At 45.8% G+C, this 17,347-nt stretch overlaps 1 protein-coding gene across 6 annotated transcripts in view; it reads left to right on the top strand.

Annotated features, from left to right (window-relative positions):
• The window catches only part of Gnb4 (G protein subunit beta 4), a 234,267-nt gene that overhangs the window by 208,724 nt on the left and 8,196 nt on the right, over nt 1–17,347 (top strand). For 5 of the 6 annotated variants that reach the window (XM_052730258.1, XM_052730257.1, XM_052730260.1 and 2 more), the window contains 5 exons: nt 303–409; nt 4,679–4,742; nt 6,739–6,901; nt 8,157–8,223; nt 8,309–8,510. In XM_052730258.1, the coding sequence (XP_052586218.1) occupies nt 303–409; nt 4,679–4,742; nt 6,739–6,901; nt 8,157–8,223; nt 8,309–8,510 (603 nt within the window). The remainder of the gene's footprint in view (nt 1–302; nt 410–4,678; nt 4,743–6,738; nt 6,902–8,156; nt 8,224–8,308; nt 8,511–17,347) is intronic. The other variant, XM_052730263.1, reaches the window with a different exon arrangement.

Below are 17,347 nucleotides of genomic sequence, written 5' to 3'. Positions count from 1 at the left end.
TGTGTTCCAGACAGCTCTTCCTGCAGTTCAGAACCTATCCTTGCAGGGAGGGCAGCTTGCCCGGCCACCCTTCCTTCCTTCCCACTGTGGCTGGAGCTTCGTTAGTTTGGAAGTCTGTGTTTGTACTTGAGCTCCTCACACACAACGGCACACGGGATGACCTGTGTCAGTCATGGTTCTGTGGACTGAACTCACGGCGGTTCTGTTGTGCTCTGTACTAAATCACCTTCAGGTACTGTGAACTGGTTTCTGCTTTTTATTACATCGAAGGTAAAGAGCAATGCTATTGTCACTTTCTAAAGATCACGTCTAATATGGACTCCGTGGGCCGAATACAAATGCGAACCAGGCGCACGCTCCGCGGCCACCTCGCCAAGATCTACGCCATGCATTGGGGCTATGATTCCAGGTCAGTGGCTGTCATTTCTAAACTGCCTGCAGAAGTCTTTTCGTTAAGAATCATTGTTTGCGCCAGGCAGTGGTGGTGGTACACACCTTTAATCCCAGCACTCAAGAGGCAGAGGCAAGTGGATCTCTGTGAGTGCGAGGCTGGCCTGGGCTACCAAGTGAGTTCCAGGAAAGGCGCAAAGCTACACAGAGAATCCCTGTCTCGAAAAACCAAAAAAAAAAAAAAAAAAAAATCATTCAGAACAACCCTTATTTGTGCAGTGTGGTAGAAAAGGCATCGATTGTGAATATGTTCCTTGCACTCGGAATGACTGACTGCTCATTGACACTTCAGAGGTTTAGAGCTGTTTGTTCCAGTGTGGCACTCAAACCCAGAGGCTCCTGATTGCTGAAGTTGACAGTTTTTAGGGCATTCGAGAGGGCTTCTTGGATAGAGGTGCTTGCCTGGCAAGCTGCCCTGGGATCGCCACATGTGGGCCCACAAGTAGGCATAAACATACAGAGTCGTCATAATGTTAATAAATACTTTTAAAGTTTCTAATATGAAAAATCAGTTTGCTTTTCAAAAAGATCTTTGTCTTGTGACCTGTGGAAACTAGAGGAGGATTTCTTTCTTTGTTCTAGAATTAATATGCCTTCCGAGTGAAAAATCACTCTGCACATTTAGATTATTAAAGAGAAATGTTCTTTAAGATAGCTCACGTCTGGCTCTGGAGAATGCCCAAAGTGGAGCTGGCCTTGGATAGAAGATTTCACTAACTTATATGCACCTGAGGCCTGTGCATTCCACGTACACTGTCATCCTCATCTCTCTTGCAGGTCCTGGCCCAGGTTATACTTTGAACAGTTTAAACAGACAGGAGACCTCAAGTCTGGCCATTTAGGCCGCTGAGAAGTTTACACAGCAAAGATTCGACATATTGCCAGAACTATTTTAAGTACACCAGTGTATACTTTTTGTTGTTGTTTTCTCAATACAGGGTTTCTCTGTGTGGTTCTGGTACCAGTGTATATCCAGTTGTTATCCAGGGTCATTTTGCCCACTCGGCACAATTGTGCTGTCTTAGAACTGGGGGCTTTATGGCAGGCCAGGACTTAACATTGATTGTGACCCTCTGTTCCCTGCAGCCTGTTAGAGGAATGTTCTTTGATATGAGGATGGCCTAATGGCTGGTTGTAAATCAGAGTTGTCTCCTTTGTTATGGGAATGGAGCCTGCTAGCTGCTCAGTCCTGGAGAATGACATTTACACCCTAGCATCTTAACATCCCTAACCGGCCTGGTCAACAAACTAGTTACCTTTGGGGTGTTTTTTGAGGAGCATTCCTTTGACTAAAGTCTACTTTGTGTTATTGTCTTCTAAGCAGATTAGTAAAACCTTTGTAATAGCATTGTCTTTAGAGAGGAGTGTTATAATGTGTTTTTAATATGTAAAAATTATTTTGTTTTGGAAGGGGTTGTTTCTTTTGAGATAGGTTATTGCTAAGTAGCTCCATCTAGCCTCAAAATCAATATCCTCCTGACTCAGGCTGCTGAGCGCTACAATTACAGGTGTGTATACACTGACGACGTGACTGTTCCACGGGACAGTTAAGGGGAACATCAGAGGCATCTGAAAGAGTCCAGAGCAGAGAGAGAAGGAAGTAGACTGAGCATGGCCGGAAAAGTGGACCTGGCTATGGTAGCAGGAGCAGAGAGGAGAGCTGGGGGAGGGGGCAGAGAAGGCAGAGCATAGGGATATAAGGAGAGTGAGTAGCTGGGGGGAGGGAAGCCTGTGAGGTGGAGGGCGTTTAGGGTGGGGGAGGAGATGAGAAGGGCCAGCATGGACTCTGAAATATGTAACATGTACTTGTGATACTGAGGGAGGCTGGAGGCCCGCATGTGCTTTGATATGTGAATAGACACCACAGATAGCCATTTGTCCCTTCTGCCGTTTGGAATTTGGGGAAATGGAGTTTCCTTTAGATCTGGCAAGGTTTACACACCATTCCTAGCCAAAACACGGTCTTATTGTTTATTAATATTAAAATAGCAGTTAATAAGCAAATACTTAAGTACGTCTACAGATAATTGTGGATGTTACTATACTTAATCAACTAACTCCACAAAAGATTGAATAATACAAAAGAAGTATTTTGATTCAATGCATCCCCACTCCCCGACCCCTAAGCAGGGTTTCTCTGTAGCCCTGGCTGTCCTGAAACTCACTCTTTAGACCAGGCTGGCCTTAAACTCACAGAGATCCGCCTGACTCTGCCTCCCGAGTGCTGGGATTAAAGGTCAGCACTACCAGGCCCAGCAATGGAATAATCTTTTACTTCCCCAGCCTAACACACACACACACACATTGTTATTCTGTGATCATTCATGTTTGTTAATCATTTTGTTGCTGTTTCCAAGTTTAATATAATCTTAGTCTAAAAGTGGTGAGGGCGTTGAATACACTAACATAGTGTATGTGCCTCTTAGAAGGGAAGAGAGAAAATTATATTTTTGACAACTTACGTAAAGCTAAGGCAGATTTTTCTTTTTTTTTTTTATTTCAAATAAAAATATTTTGCCCCGGGCCAGTGGGTGAAAAGCTCTGGCCACCTGATGACCTGAATTTGCTCCCCAGAACCTACATGGTAGAAGGAAAGGGCTGGCTCCTGCCTAACACACACACACACACACACACACACACACACACACACACACACACACACGCACACACGTAAATCAATATGATTTAACAATTAAAAACAAATTTGCCTTGATACTGTAGACTTTCAACCCAAAATCTCATTACTGAAGCAATGTTAGTGATTATTTCTTAAAAATTTTCTCAAAAATAAAATAACACCTAGGACCCCCCCCCCCCACACACACACACCATGTATTCTGCTTATTAATTCCTGGGTTATTACTTCTGTCAGCACAATGGATGCAGTTGATTTCCAAGTGTTCCTTGGTCCCCCCTCAGCCCACCTTTGAACCTCCCCCTCTATAAACACAGTTAGATTGGAAACCTTTGCTCACAGAGAAGAAAACTGAGTGCTTTTTGTAATCGTACCTGTTTTTGTATCTTTTACATTTTATACGGGGTGACAAAGCAAAATTCCAGAACAGAACAGAAAGAATCCAGTGACCACATAGTCAAGAATTCATAAGTTGGTGGAGCAGAGCTCTCTGCAGCCTAAGCCCTGTCTGTCTGTGTTCTCAGCTCCATGACTGGAGGAAGCCCACAGGTCCCGGGACTGCCCAGAATTTTCCTGTCTCTGCTCCCTCTTCGTTACCCTCCTCCTAGGACACATTTCATCTTTAGTTCTTGGAAATTCCAGTTTCTGGGGCTGGAGAGACAGCCTAGTGGTTAAGAATATGTACTCCTCTTCTGGAGGACCCAGTTCGATTCCCAGCACCCACATCCAACCACCTGTAACTCCAACTCCAGGGGATCTGACACTCCAGGCCTCCATGGCCCCTGCACTCGAGTGTGTGCAGTCACACACATACATAGTTAAAAGTGCAAAAACTTCGAAGTCCATTTCCCACACATTGTCGTTTTCTGTTGTTGGTTTTTGTTTTTTGAGACAGGGTCTCTGTGTAGCCCTGGCTGCCCTAGAACTAGCTCTGTAGACCAGGCTGGCCTTGAACTCACGGCAATCCTCCTGTGCCCTCACTTTTCTCTGGGATTAAAGACATGTGCTGTCACTACCCAGCCCACACATTGTCCTTTTATTAATGCAACAAGCCATAATGTATTCTCTTTATCTCCCTGGTACTTTTTTATATCATATTTTTGACATCTTTACTTACTTGGATTATTACAAACATATGCAAGTGGCTTACCTCACAAGATGGCAGATGCCCCCAACGCTGCTGTGGCCTGCACAGTGCCCACAGCACACCCTTCACTCACAGGCTCTGGGGTGACAGCCTCAGCTGGGTGGAGTATGGATATTGGGCCTGGATCTATTGTTAAGTCACTGAACTCACATCAGTCAATGCTCAGCCACTCCGCTAATATCCACGGAAACCTTCATCAGAACTAAAATGTCACAAGGGAAAAACTGAATCATAGACCGAGACACTTTCAGTCAGTGGCTAAATATTTTGATTTCTGTTTAAAGTGTTTGGCATATAACAATGTTTTTAAAAGTTGGAAAAAGAGTTATTTTAGTATACAGGTTTTATTAGAAAAACTATTCTGAAGTATCCTTCAAAGATAAAATGCATAACTAATTAACCATTTTTCCTCTCAGTGTCAAATTGTTCTTGTGTTTCTCCTCTAGGCTACTAGTCAGTGCGTCCCAAGATGGAAAATTAATTATTTGGGATAGCTATACGACAAATAAGGTAGAATTTCTTCGTCTTTCTTTTAAATGATCTTGTATTTGTTTACTGCCTAGCAGTTCTTCCTTATTCAGAGCCCTCCCTTCTGAGATGAATTTACTCTAGATCCAGACCAGCTCTGAGGACACATTCGTTTCTAATGTTGAGATTTTTTATTTCTAGGAACAAGCTATAAGAACAATTTCAATGTGTGTTTGAGTTTCCCTCCCTCCCTCCCTCCTTCTTTCCTTTCCTCTATGTCTGTCTGTCTGTCTCTCCCCTCCCCTCCTGTTTTTCTTTCTCTCTCTCTCTTTTCTTTCTTTTTCTTCCTTCCTTCCTTCCTTCCTTCCTTCCTTCCTTCCTTCCTTCCTTCCTTCCTTCCTTCCTTCCTTCCTTCCTTCCTTCCTTCCTCTCTGTCTCTCTCTTTCTTGAGACAGGCTCCTAGTTAGTCCAGGCTAGCCTTGAAATCATGATGTAGCTGAGGCTGGCCTCCGCTCTGCCTCCTCAGTGCTGAGTTTACAGACATGCAGCACCACACCTGGCTTGTGAAGATTGTCATTTCTGTATAGACATGAACTTTTTAAATCTCCAGTTCCTGGAATGAAGTACCACTGACGTCTTTGTCTGTGGTCGGTGGTGGTTCCTGGAGAGCTTTGCCTTGGCTTACTCCAGAGACTTCGTTTTTCTGGATGACTTAGAAGACAGACACATTGAATTTGTTCAGATCTAATAACGAAAATCTGGATTTTTCTTACTGTGCCCAGTGTAAAGAATCCTTGATTTCAAGTTGCTGAGTAGCAGTGAAAACATGGGGGCATATTTTACAAGCCAGATCCTCTTGTACCATGTATGCGTTAGCAGTAATTGACTAATCAGTCAGAAACAGTGTTTCGAGAAATGAGCAATAACTTAAGCCTTTCCCCTGGAGTGCCAAGGCTTAGACTTGGGACCTTGCCCATGCTCCTCAGGTGCTGTGTCCAGGAGCTGTACGCTCACTCAGCCTGATTGGAACTTTAAAAGTAGCTAAACTTGTGATCTGACAGTTTTTTCAGCCTAATTGATATTAAACTAGGCTCGTTCAAACCCATTCTTCTAAAGCAGAAAAACAAATACACTTTTATGATATTATTTTAGGTCAAGAGGAAGCGTGGTCGTATCACAGGATGTGTGGACACCCTGTATGGGGTTAGCCTTGGTAAATCAAAACACCTGCTGTTCCACTTGACCTGCTTCTAAGTCTGACTAGACCATTGCATCGCCTCTGAGTCCTGGAGTGTATTCCTGTTAATACCAGGGCACTCCTGCAGGCCCCTCGGGAAAGCCATTCAGAGTGGCCCTGGTTCTTCCCCGCTCCCTCCCTTTTATGGTTCAGTGTTCAGGTATAGAGATTCCGCTTTGGAGCATTATTGTACCAATGATTTTGCTAAAATCTTTATTCATATTTCACACCTTATTCAGTAGGCAGAGGCAAGCAGATCTCTTTGAGTCCATTCTGGTCTACATAAGTAATTCCAGGCCAACAGGGAATTAAGATTGTTTCTCAAAAAACAAAGACAAAATCCGAATAGCTTTGCTTTTATTTAAAACATTGGGAGGGGTATGGCGCTACAGAGATGGCTCACTTGGTTAAAAGCTCTTGGTGCTCTTCCAGAGGCGCCAAGTTTGGTTCCTAGAACCTACATCAAGGGCTCACAACCCCCTGTGGCTCCAGCTCTAGGGGATCCGATGCCTGTGGTTCTGAGGGCGCCTGCACATTACCACACAGGCCCATAATTAAAACTGTTCCTAAAGCGAACACTTCAAATCCAGGTGGCCTGCTAACACAGAAGGGGCGTCCATCCTGTGTGCCTGTGGCGTTTTCAGGTCTCATGGCCTCCTTTCCCCAGCTCCTGCCCGTTTGTTCTTAGCTGATTCCCAGCCAAGCTTGCCTCATCGTAAACAGGTTTAGGAATGCACTGACTGCCCTTGAAGTCTTTCCCCATAACAGTCCCCGTGCCTCTGTGCATTGCTTGTGTGGTAGATGCATGCCATTCCGCTGCGGTCCTCCTGGGTGATGACTTGTGCCTATGCCCCATCTGGGAACTATGTTGCCTGTGGAGGCTTGGACAACATCTGCTCCATATACAACCTGAAGACTCGAGAGGGGAATGTGCGGGTGAGCAGAGAACTGCCAGGGCACACAGGTGAGTGGTTAAATGTCCTCTGTCCTCAGCCTCCCCTGGCCTGACAGCTGACCAAGGGCACATGGCAGACTGTGATCGGGTAGCCAGAGGCAAAGGAAAGCAGAAGTTACTGTGATTTCAAAGTAGTAGTAACTCAGAGTGCATGTGATAATGGTCATTTGGTTCCTTTCATCTGGGGCTGGGGGTCGCCTTTGGGGCCTTGAGCCCACGGCATGTGCATTCTCCGTGGAGGTGTACTTCTACCCCCATGATTTCTTTCTTTCAAATATAACTGTATTGTTTTGTAAACATGATAAATTTGCTACCCAAAAAATCCAGACAATCATAAAAAACTACCAAAGGAAGCAAAGACAGCCTGTGCACTTTCTGCTGCCCTGGAACAAGGCCCAGGATTGGACTGTCTGTGCTGGTGGAATCCTTAGGTCACCAGACGCGCGGTAGCTGTGCGGCAGTGCTCACTCCCAGGCCTCCGTACTTAGGCGGTCCCTGCCGCTCGTATCCTTCCGGTCTGTTGACCACATTTCTACAGAGTCTCAGAACAATGTTTCTCTGCCACTTGGGGACTCTGAAATGCTGATGGACATGAATCATGCAGATGCCACATTTCCCATAAAGCTTTCATGGTATTTTTAGGGTCTGCTCCAGTACTGGGCCCATTCTGCCGTGGGTTCTAGGTTCTAGGTACTCATTAGGGAGCACCTTCTCTCAGATGTGTCCAACCTGCAGCCTACAGACCACATGGAGCCCAGGATAGCTATGAATGCAGCCCAACACACTGTCATAAATATACTGAAAAAAAAAAAAACTCATTTTATTTCAATTTTTAAAAATTCAATTGTCACCAGGCTGCATTTAATGCTTTTAATCCCAGCACTCGGGAGGCAGAGAGCCAGGCGGATCTCTGTGAGTTCGAGGCCAGCCTGGGCTACAGAGTGAGATCTAGGACAGGCACCAAAACCTTGTCTCGGAAAAAAAAAATTCAATTGTATGGTTCTTAAGCATGAATTTTGTAGATGACAGTGTTGTGTCCCAATGTCAGGGTTAAACACACTGTGCTGCTAATAGGCTGCCATGCTTGATGTGGTCACTTGAGTGCTCACTGTCTGATACAGTGAGGACCTCAGAAGGCAGCAAGGAATTGGAATCATTGAAGCAGAGCTCTGTGTCCCACTGACAGGCCCTGTTGCCTGAGTTTAAGGTTTTGTCCTGCTGTGTCACTGGGGCCACGGCCTGACATGTGCTGCTCTTGTTGCAGGCTACTTGTCCTGCTGCCGATTCTTAGATGATGGACAAATCATTACCAGCTCAGGAGACACGACGTGGTAAGTTCAAAAGAAGCCTGTATTAGTGGGCAGAGACACCAGGGAGGGATGTAGTCATTTTGTGTCTGTACTTGTGTTTACTCAGTGCATTGTGGGACATCGAGACGGGGCAGCAGACTACGACCTTCGCAGGACACTCGGGTGATGTGATGAGTCTCTCACTGAGTCCTGACTTGAAGACCTTTGTTTCTGGTGCTTGTGACGCGTCTTCAAAACTGTGGGATGTCCGAGATGGGATGTGTAGACAGTCTTTCACGGGACATATCTCAGACATCAATGCTGTCAGCGTAAGTGAAGCATGTTTATTTATTGTTTTGTTTTGTTGGCTTGTTTCAGGAACAGTCTCATGTAGCCCAGGATGGCCCCTACCTTGCTATTGTAGCTGCAGATAGCCTTGTACTCTTGATCCTCCTGATCCTTCTGCCTCCACCTCTCAAAAAATTTACTATGTGTCTAAAGTGCTGAACACCATTATAACAAACAGATTGCTTTCATTGAGTCTTATAACCAGTGTGCTCTTACAACACCAAATCCTCAGTAGGTTTTATTTTTAATATTTTTAATCCATAAATCTGGTGCTTATTTTTCGACAAGATACAAGCTTTATTTCCAAAATGAGTAGGGACAGGCTGTCATTGGGGAGCAGGCAGCCTATAGCTGTTCACTGTGTTTCGATGAGAAACCATCCTGTGTGGAGAGGTACCACACAGGGCGCAGTGAGGAAGGGGGTGCTGCTCTCTGTAGAGAAAGAGACAGCCAAATCAGGGAGGTGGCAGTTCTGCCTTGTACCAGCTTTAAAACTGACTGAGCTGCATAATGTCAGCAAGCCTCACACTCCAGCCTTCCTAACAGGGCTGAAGCTACTTAATCAGAAAACAGTTTGGAGACTAAATGAATTGTGTATTAGAAACACAGGAAAGATTGTAGATTATTAGGATTACTTTAGTGTCCATGTGCACACACACGCCTGTGGCTGTGTATGTCCATGTGTGCACATACTGTCAAGGCCAAAAGTGGACATCTGATGCCTCCTCCTTTTGTGATACAGGGTCTCACTAGCCCTGGCTGGCTTGGAACTTACTGAGTAGACTAGGGTGGGTTTCAAGACGCACAGAGATCCTCCTGCCTCTGCCTCCCAAGTGCTGGAATTCCAGGTATGCATCACCTTAGTTTTAGAGAGCATCTCTCACTGAACCTGGAGCTAATCAAGGCAGTCTAGTGGCTCTGCAGTTCTGGGGATCTGCCTGTCTCTGGAACACTCCAGTGCTGGAGTTACAGGGGAGCGCTCCTTTGACACGAAGGCTGGGGGTTGAATTCAGGTCTGCTTGCTTGTGCAGCGAGCACTTCACTAAAGGAGCCGTCCCCCAGCCCTGATAATTTTTTTTTTTTTTTTTTCCGTTTTTCAAGACAGGGTTTCTCTGTGTAATTTTAATGCCTGTCCTGGATCTTGGCTCTGTAGACCAGACTGGCCTCGAACTCACAGAGATCCTCCTGGCTCTGCATCCTGAGTGCTGGGATCAAAGGCATGCACCACCGCTGCCCAGTGATACTTCATATTTTTAGAAACCAGTCAGATAAACACAGGCAAGCTAAGCAGATCCCAGGTGCTGGAGATGAAGGGGGATGAACTAGCTGAATGACAATACAGATGATTATCAAGTGGTGATTGAGGGGTGGGGTTCTAAAGAATGGGGGCCACCACTTTGAGTCCTCTAGTGCCCCTGCACAGTTCAGATGCCCAAGGCTGTAGACATTCCAAAGGAACCATGCTTGTCAATTACAATGAAGACATTGCAGTGCTATAAGAAGGTGTGTGTGTGTGTGTGCTTTATTATTCCCATGCTGAAAGTCATTTTCATACGGTTTTGTAGATTACAACGGCCCTATTTGCTTTCTTTTGCTATGATAAAACACTGACTAAGGAACTTGGAGAGAAAAGAGTTTATTTCAGCTTACACTTCCAGGTAATAGTCCATCACTGAGGGAAGTCAGGGCAGGAACTCTAGATAGGAACCTGGAGGCAGGAACTGAAGCAGAGGCCATGGAGGAGTGCTGCTTCCTGCTTGCCCACTTTGGATTTTTATTACTTGTGTTTTTATAACCCAGGATTACCTGCCCAGGGTGGTACATAGCGCAGTGGACTGGGCTCTCCTTCATCAATCAGTAATCAAAGTATGCCTTGTAGACTTGCCTACAGGCCAACCTGATGGAGATGGAGGCATCCTCTCAGTTAAGGCTCCCTCTTCCCAAATGACTCTCGTTCGTGTGTAGTGGACAAAAACTGACCAACACAGCATCAGAGAGAGTAAATGCTTAGTCCCCCTCTTTCAGGTCAGCCTGCTTAGGTTGACAGCATCCCAGAGAAGGCACACCTGCCCCATCTATCATGGGTCGCCTTTGCAAGGCTGAGTGCATCCTCTTATATTCACAATTACCAACGGTTTTTAAGAGATGTATAGTGTGTGTATGTGTGTGTGCTTGTGTGCATCTGCACAGGTGTGTGCAGGTGCCCTTGAAGACCAGAGAAGAAGGCATTGAACATGGAATCCCCTAGAGTTAGAGTTGATTGTAAACTGCTGGATCTGGGTGCTGGGTGCTGGGTACTGAACCCTCCTCAGCTGAATGCTGTAAGCTTTAAAAACCAGGAACAGATGCTGAATTTTATCACTTTCCCTTTACTATTGAAATGTGTGGTTTTTGTTTTTCTCTCTCCCCTCACCTTCCCTAGCCCCACCCCTACCCCGGGGCTGTGTTTGAGTGGTGCTGAGTATTGAACCCAGGCCCTCAGTAATGCTATGCAGGTGCTTGTTTTTGTTTGTTTTCTTTTTGGCTTGCTAAAATTTAATTTGTTTATTATTGCTATTTTAAATTGAGTGTGAGTGATGTGTGGTACATGTGCAAGAGTATGGGGTGTGTAGACCTGTGTGTATGTGCAGAGATCCAAACAAGATCAGGAGTCCTCCTCTGTAACTGGCTACCTTATTACCTAGGACAGGTCTCACTGAACTGGAAGCTTGCCTTCTTGGCCGAGATGGCTCATCGGCAGTTTCTGAGGATCATCTGCCTGTCTCTGCCCACAGTGCTGGGGTTACAGGCACACTCAGCCACGCCCACAGTGCTGGGTCACAGGCACACTCAGCCACGCCCAACTTGTCACACAGGAGCTGGGGATGCAAACTCCATCCATGTCCTTATGTCCTCATACATGCACAGTGCTGTGGGATGGTCTGTATGTCAGATGCTCTGATTGGTCAATAAATAAAACACTGATTGGCCAGTGGCCAGGCAGGAAGTATAGACGGGACTAACAGAGAGAATTGAGAGAACAGGAAGAGGCGGAGGGAGACACTACCATGATAAGCAGCATGTGAAGATGCCGGTAAGCCACAAGCCATGTGGCAAGGTATAGATTTATAGAAATGGGTTAATTTAAGTTATAAGAACAGTTAGCAAGAAGCCTGCCACGGCCATACAGTTTGTAAACAATATAAGTCTCTGTGTTTACTTGGTTGGGTCTGAGCGGCTGTTGGACTGGCGGGTGAGAGAGATTTGTCCTGACTGTGGGCCAGGCAGGAAAACACTAGCTACAGCACAGAGACGATATTGTTTTCATATTCTGTTTGTTTGTTTGTGGGGATGAGACATTAAGCTGTTAGTACACACTGAGTCCCCTTTTAAAATGAAATAATTGAAAGAAAAATATTGTATAAGTAGCCTAGGCCTTAGGAATAAGTCCATGCCTTAGTCCTAGCACTTCAGAGACAGAGACAGGAGAATTGCTGCAGATTTGAAGCTGTCTTGGGCTACATAGTGAAACTGTTTTTAAGAAGCCAAGAGTGGAGCCTGGTGGTGGTGGTGGTGCCTTCCAGGAATCTGTGAGGAAAGCATTTCCTGTTTGGAGTGGAGAAGTCCTATTCAATGAGAGCAGCCCCAGCCATTTCCAAGAACCTAGTCAAGCTGCTGCCCTGCCAGGCCATGCCTGTGAGACTGTGAAACAGTGGGGACTGTCTCCCTGTGCTTACTAAGGCTGGAAATAACCCTGCCCCACTATATAAATCCTCCTCAAACTTTCAACTGTAGTCAGATCTGAGACTGAAAAAAGATAAGTCAAGAAGCTGAAAGATATTATTATGATATATTTGTACTTAGTAATTGGAGATACATTTAATTGAAGCAACTATAGCCATCAAACAAATTATTTTAAAACCTAAGGGTAGGTTATAAAATACTAAATATTATTAAAGTGTTAATATTTTAAAACTTGGTAGTGTAGTTCAGTGGTTCAGCACTTGCTTAGCTTATATGAGGACAAGGGCTAATCCCCTGCACAGAGAAAGAACCCAAGGTTGTTGTCAGGAATTTAGTGAATGATTATAGCAGAAGATCAATAGAAAAATTAATTAACGGCTGAACAACTGCTCAAGTATTAATGAAAACTAAGTTAGAGCCCTGCTTTGAAGGCTGTTTATCAAATAGACTCCAGAGGGGGAAGATTAATATATGAAATTAAAAGAACTAAAATAATTATGGACTGTTCATTAGGAGTAATGAAGGAAGCCGGGAGATGGCTCAGTTGGTATTCAATATGCACATGTGAGGACCTGACTTTGATCCACAGAACTCAAGTAAAAAAGCTGGCATGGCAGGACTTAAATCCCAGCACTTGGGGGAGCAGACAGGATTCCCACAGCTTGAGCTGCAGATCCAGGTTCTGTGAGAGACCTCATCTAAACAACAACAAAAACATGAAATGGGGAGTGACTGAGGAAAATCCCCGATGTTGACTTCTGGCTGCATCCTGTGCACTCCCATACACACCTGTAAGTCATGAAAGGAAGCTGGGTGTGGTGGCACATGCCTGGAACCCCAGCTCTCAGGAGGATCAGAAGTTCAAGGCCATCCTCAGCTACTCAGTGAGTTCAAGGTCAGCATGGGATACAGGAGCTTCTGTCTCAAAAACAAAATTAATGAAGGAAATCTAAGTGAAAGCTAAACAAACCTGATACATAAAACCTTAACATGGCTGCAGAGTCACATCTGTAGCAAATAAAACCAATTTACAGCCATTTTGTTCCTGCAAATTAAGAAATCAGCATCAGTGGCTCAGTTGCAGAGAACAGAACTCATCATGGGAAAGTGGTTTCCAGAAGCTGGAAGTGTGCTTCTCCTCTATGGAAAGGCACACCGACTAGGGCTGCCCCAGAAAGGGTTCCTCACGTGCCAGTCATGCCTGGGTCTGTATCACACCATATCTAATGGAAGTGCAAGTTGTATATTTTGTGTTTTTTTTGCATGTGTAATGTATATGATGTGTGTGCAGGTGTGGTGCTCCTGTGTGCATGTGTAAACACCTGTGTGTGTAGACTGATGTTGGGTGTCCTCCTGGGTCACTCTTCACCTTATTCACTGAGGCAGGGTCTCTCAGTTGAACCCAGAGTTCACCTATACTAGTTAGCTTGCTTGGGGGATCCCATCTCTGCAACCCAGATGCTGAAGTACAGGCAGGCCAGCATATATATGGGTGCTGGTGCAGGCCTCCACACTGGGCCAGCATACACGTGGGTGCTGGTGCAGGCCTCCACACTGGGCCAGCATACACGTGGGTGCCGGGGCAGGCCTCCACACTGGGCCAGCATACACGTGGGTGCCGGGGCAGGCCTCCACATTTGGCCCACATTTATGTGGGTGCTGGGCTCCATAGCATGGCATGATGGTGGCACACACCAGCAATCCCAGTCTAGTCTTCACAGGTGCACAAATGCTTTATCTGTTGAGCTATCTCCCAGTCCTAGTGTTCTGTATTTTCTAAAATCTTTCCAATTTATTTCTCATAATAGGATTCTGTAATATTGAAAACAGCCTATAAATAGTAATGCTTGACTTATGATTGGCACAGGGAGTTTTGGTTTGCTGTGTTTCTGACTTGTGTGTAGTAACCTCCTCTTAGCATCCTGGTGGCCCCTGGTCCTGGGAGACCACTGCACTGATGCTGATCTTAGTGTGTGATAAGTATTTTGAATCCCTGGTAGTAGGTTTCTCCTCCAACACAAAGACAAATCGAGCCAAATTAAAAGTAAAGGACCAGGTTTAATCTGAGTAAAGCATTCCCTGGTGATCTTGGGGGAAGGGAGGAGGAGAAATCACATGGTAGGTCTATGGACCAGGCTTAAATACCCTGTAGTTGGGCTGGAGAGATGGCTCTGAGGTTAAGAATACTGGCTGTTCTTCCAGAGGTCCTGAGTTCAATTCCCAGCAACCACATGATAGCTCACAGCCATCTATAATGAGATCTGGTGCCCTCTCCTGGCCTGCAGGCATACATGGAGGCAAAATGTTGTATACATAATAAATAAATAAATCTCTTTAAAAAAAAATACCCTGTAGTCGAGATCCTGAGTAGCTATTGGGGAGGAGCTGCTGCTTTTTGTTTTTTTGTTTTTGTTTTTTTTTAGTTTTTCAAGACAGGGTTTCTCTGTAGGTTTGGGGCCTGTCCTGGAACTTGCTCTGTAGCCCAGGCTGGCCTTGAACTAATAGGGATCCGCCTGTTTCTGCCTCTTGAGTGCTGGGATTAAAGGCGTGCGCCACCACTGCCTGGCCTTGTCAAGCTTTCTGAAAGGGGGAGGGTTTGGAGTGGGGGTGAGGCTGAGGTGGAGCTTCCAACGGTTCAAACTTCCTATTGGCATGGGATGATGTGGGGAGGGGGAGTCGGGAGTCAGTGGGCTCATGCTCAGCATTCCGTTAACTGCCATCCTGGAGGCCTCAGGGATCCGTTTCTTGAGGAAGCGGAGAAGGCAGGTTGCTAGGAGAAAAAGTAGGTTGTTATCACCGGCCCTATGAACGGGATTAGCCATGGGAAGAGTGGTGATTGCCAGTAAGAATGGGATGGAGACGTGCCCTGGTTGTGCTGACAAAGATGAATGGGCCAGGCAGAGGAGCAGACAGGCCCTTCATTGGGACAATTTGGAAAACTGGAGGGTGGAGGGTCCCAGCTGCTGGACAGTCCATCCATCCTGGAAAGGTGCCCACTTGAGCCTGGAGAGATGGTAACAGTACTGACGTCCCAGGAGCTTGTGGGGATGGCATGCCAGGTTAGGGGATGATGTGTTCCAGGAGTACCTGAGCCGTCACATCTGCTGTTTCCCTGGAGGTGGGGAGTGCCTCCATCCATTCTGTAAAGGTGTCAGTAAGAGTTAAGAGATGATGGAGCTTTTTATGAGTGGGCATGTGGGTGAAGTCAACCTCGCCTGGTTGGTGTCCTCAGAGCTGGTGCAGGAGCTGGCATATCTGGAGGGCCCCCTACAGGTTGGCTTTGGCCCATGTCTGGCAGGAAGAGTGGACCTGTAAAATACAGGTTCGAAGATGGGTGGGGTCAAAGAGGGTCTCTAGAGACTGATATTAGTTTCCACCAGGCCAGATTTCTTGATACAGTAGCAGAACTCTTTCCCCAGGAACCTGCAGGTGCCTGTAAAACAGCTGGAACAGATTTATACCTTGGTGTCATAGCAAAGGCTATGTCTGGGTTAAAATGTTTTTTCCTAAGGCCTGGTTTTAGCCATATGGAGCATACCTTTAAGTCTATACTTAGAACATCACCTTTACATACCTTAACTGGGAAGTTACATCTGAAGCCTGTTTATCCTGTGAACAAGGCAAACCTGTCTATATTTTTAACAGGAAACTTAACTAATGAACTAATGAGATACCAAGGTAGTTGTAGCCTTGGGGTCAGGGGAGAGCTGTTAAAATGGTAAATCTGTCAGTACCCTAGTCATCAAACACCATCAGATCTGAGAAGGATAAATTCCACCTGAGTAAGCAGGAGTGAGGCAGCTACCCCAGGTTTCTCTGTGGTCGTTGGGACAGAGGTCCTAAAGCTTCCAAGACCAGAAGATCTGATTGACTTTCCTGTGGAGTAGGAATTTGGGGAGACCAGCCTATCTTACCTTGTCGAAGTGGGCCAATCAATTCCTCAGTGTCCTGCTTGTCCACAGTCTGGACAGGGTCTTAGCAGCAGTTAAGGTGCAAAGCAGTTTTCCACTCCATGGCTGGCTTTGCTACATTTAAAGCAAGTTCCAGGTGGAAGTTCTTCTGCAGCCAGCCATCCATGTTCCTTTAAGGAGGTACAGGGTGCTGCCAGGAACTGGCATGTCTCTATCCTGAGAAGCTTTTTTTTTTATTACATGCCATATTCTCAGATCTCTGAAGTGTTTGAGCATCAGGGAATCATTGTCTGCTAGGTATAAGCAGTTTAGTATCTCTAGAAGACAAAACACAAAAATCTGGCTGCCAGTAAGATATGTCCTGTACATGAGTGCATTGGAGGTGCAGCTTTGATACCTCAGGAAGCCAGCATTGTTTTAAATTCTTTCATAAACCTTGTTTTCAGGACAGGACAGGAATTATCATAGAGAAATCTATCCTAATCTAAAGTATTTTGGAGACCTGTTGTTTCTTGGTGGACCAGGTTTAAAGTGAGCAAAGCAGTCCCCTGTGATCTGGGGCGGAGGGCAGGGGGATCACATGGCAGGTCTATGGATTGGAGCTTAAATACCCTGTAGGCATGGTTCTGCTTGGTGGGCTTTCTTAAAGGGGCAGGGTTTGGAGAGGGAGGAGGGGATGCTGAGGCAGAGCTTCCAACAGAACAGTGTGGACATGCAATCCTTGTCTGCTGTCATGGTGCAGTGCAGTTCCTGGCTCCTGAGTGATAGGCACTCGGTAACACTGGACGGAAATGTTTTGATCAGACAGTGAAGGACCACAGCAGTGTTATTAACACTGTGTGCTGAACAGTGGGCAGTGCACTTTGTGTATGCTATTCAGTCCCAACTCTTCAGCTAAAACTAAAGCCTAGAATATTAAAAAATATATATGGATTAGGCCAGATGTGGTGGCTCACACCTTTGTAACCCTAGCACTTAGGAGGCTGAAGCAGGAGTGTTGTGAGTTCTGGGTCAGCCTGGGCTACATGGTGAAACCCTGGCTCACATAAAAAGGAACAAACTTTTCAGCAGTCACTGACATGGAAAGAAGCAAAATTAGACTTTAAGCCTGCCCCACCTCCCATCCCAGGTTCTCTGCCTCCATAGTCTCTGTATGCATCTCTTCTTGGTATAGACCAATCTCA

The sequence above is a fragment of the Peromyscus californicus genome, unplaced genomic scaffold (genome assembly GCF_007827085.1).
Source record: "Peromyscus californicus insignis strain IS unplaced genomic scaffold, ASM782708v3 Scaffold_9__1_contigs__length_137607984, whole genome shotgun sequence".
Lineage (NCBI taxonomy): Eukaryota > Metazoa > Chordata > Mammalia > Rodentia > Cricetidae > Peromyscus > Peromyscus californicus.
The sequence above is the reverse complement of the archived record's forward strand: the minus strand, read 5'-3'. Positions and strand labels throughout refer to the sequence as shown.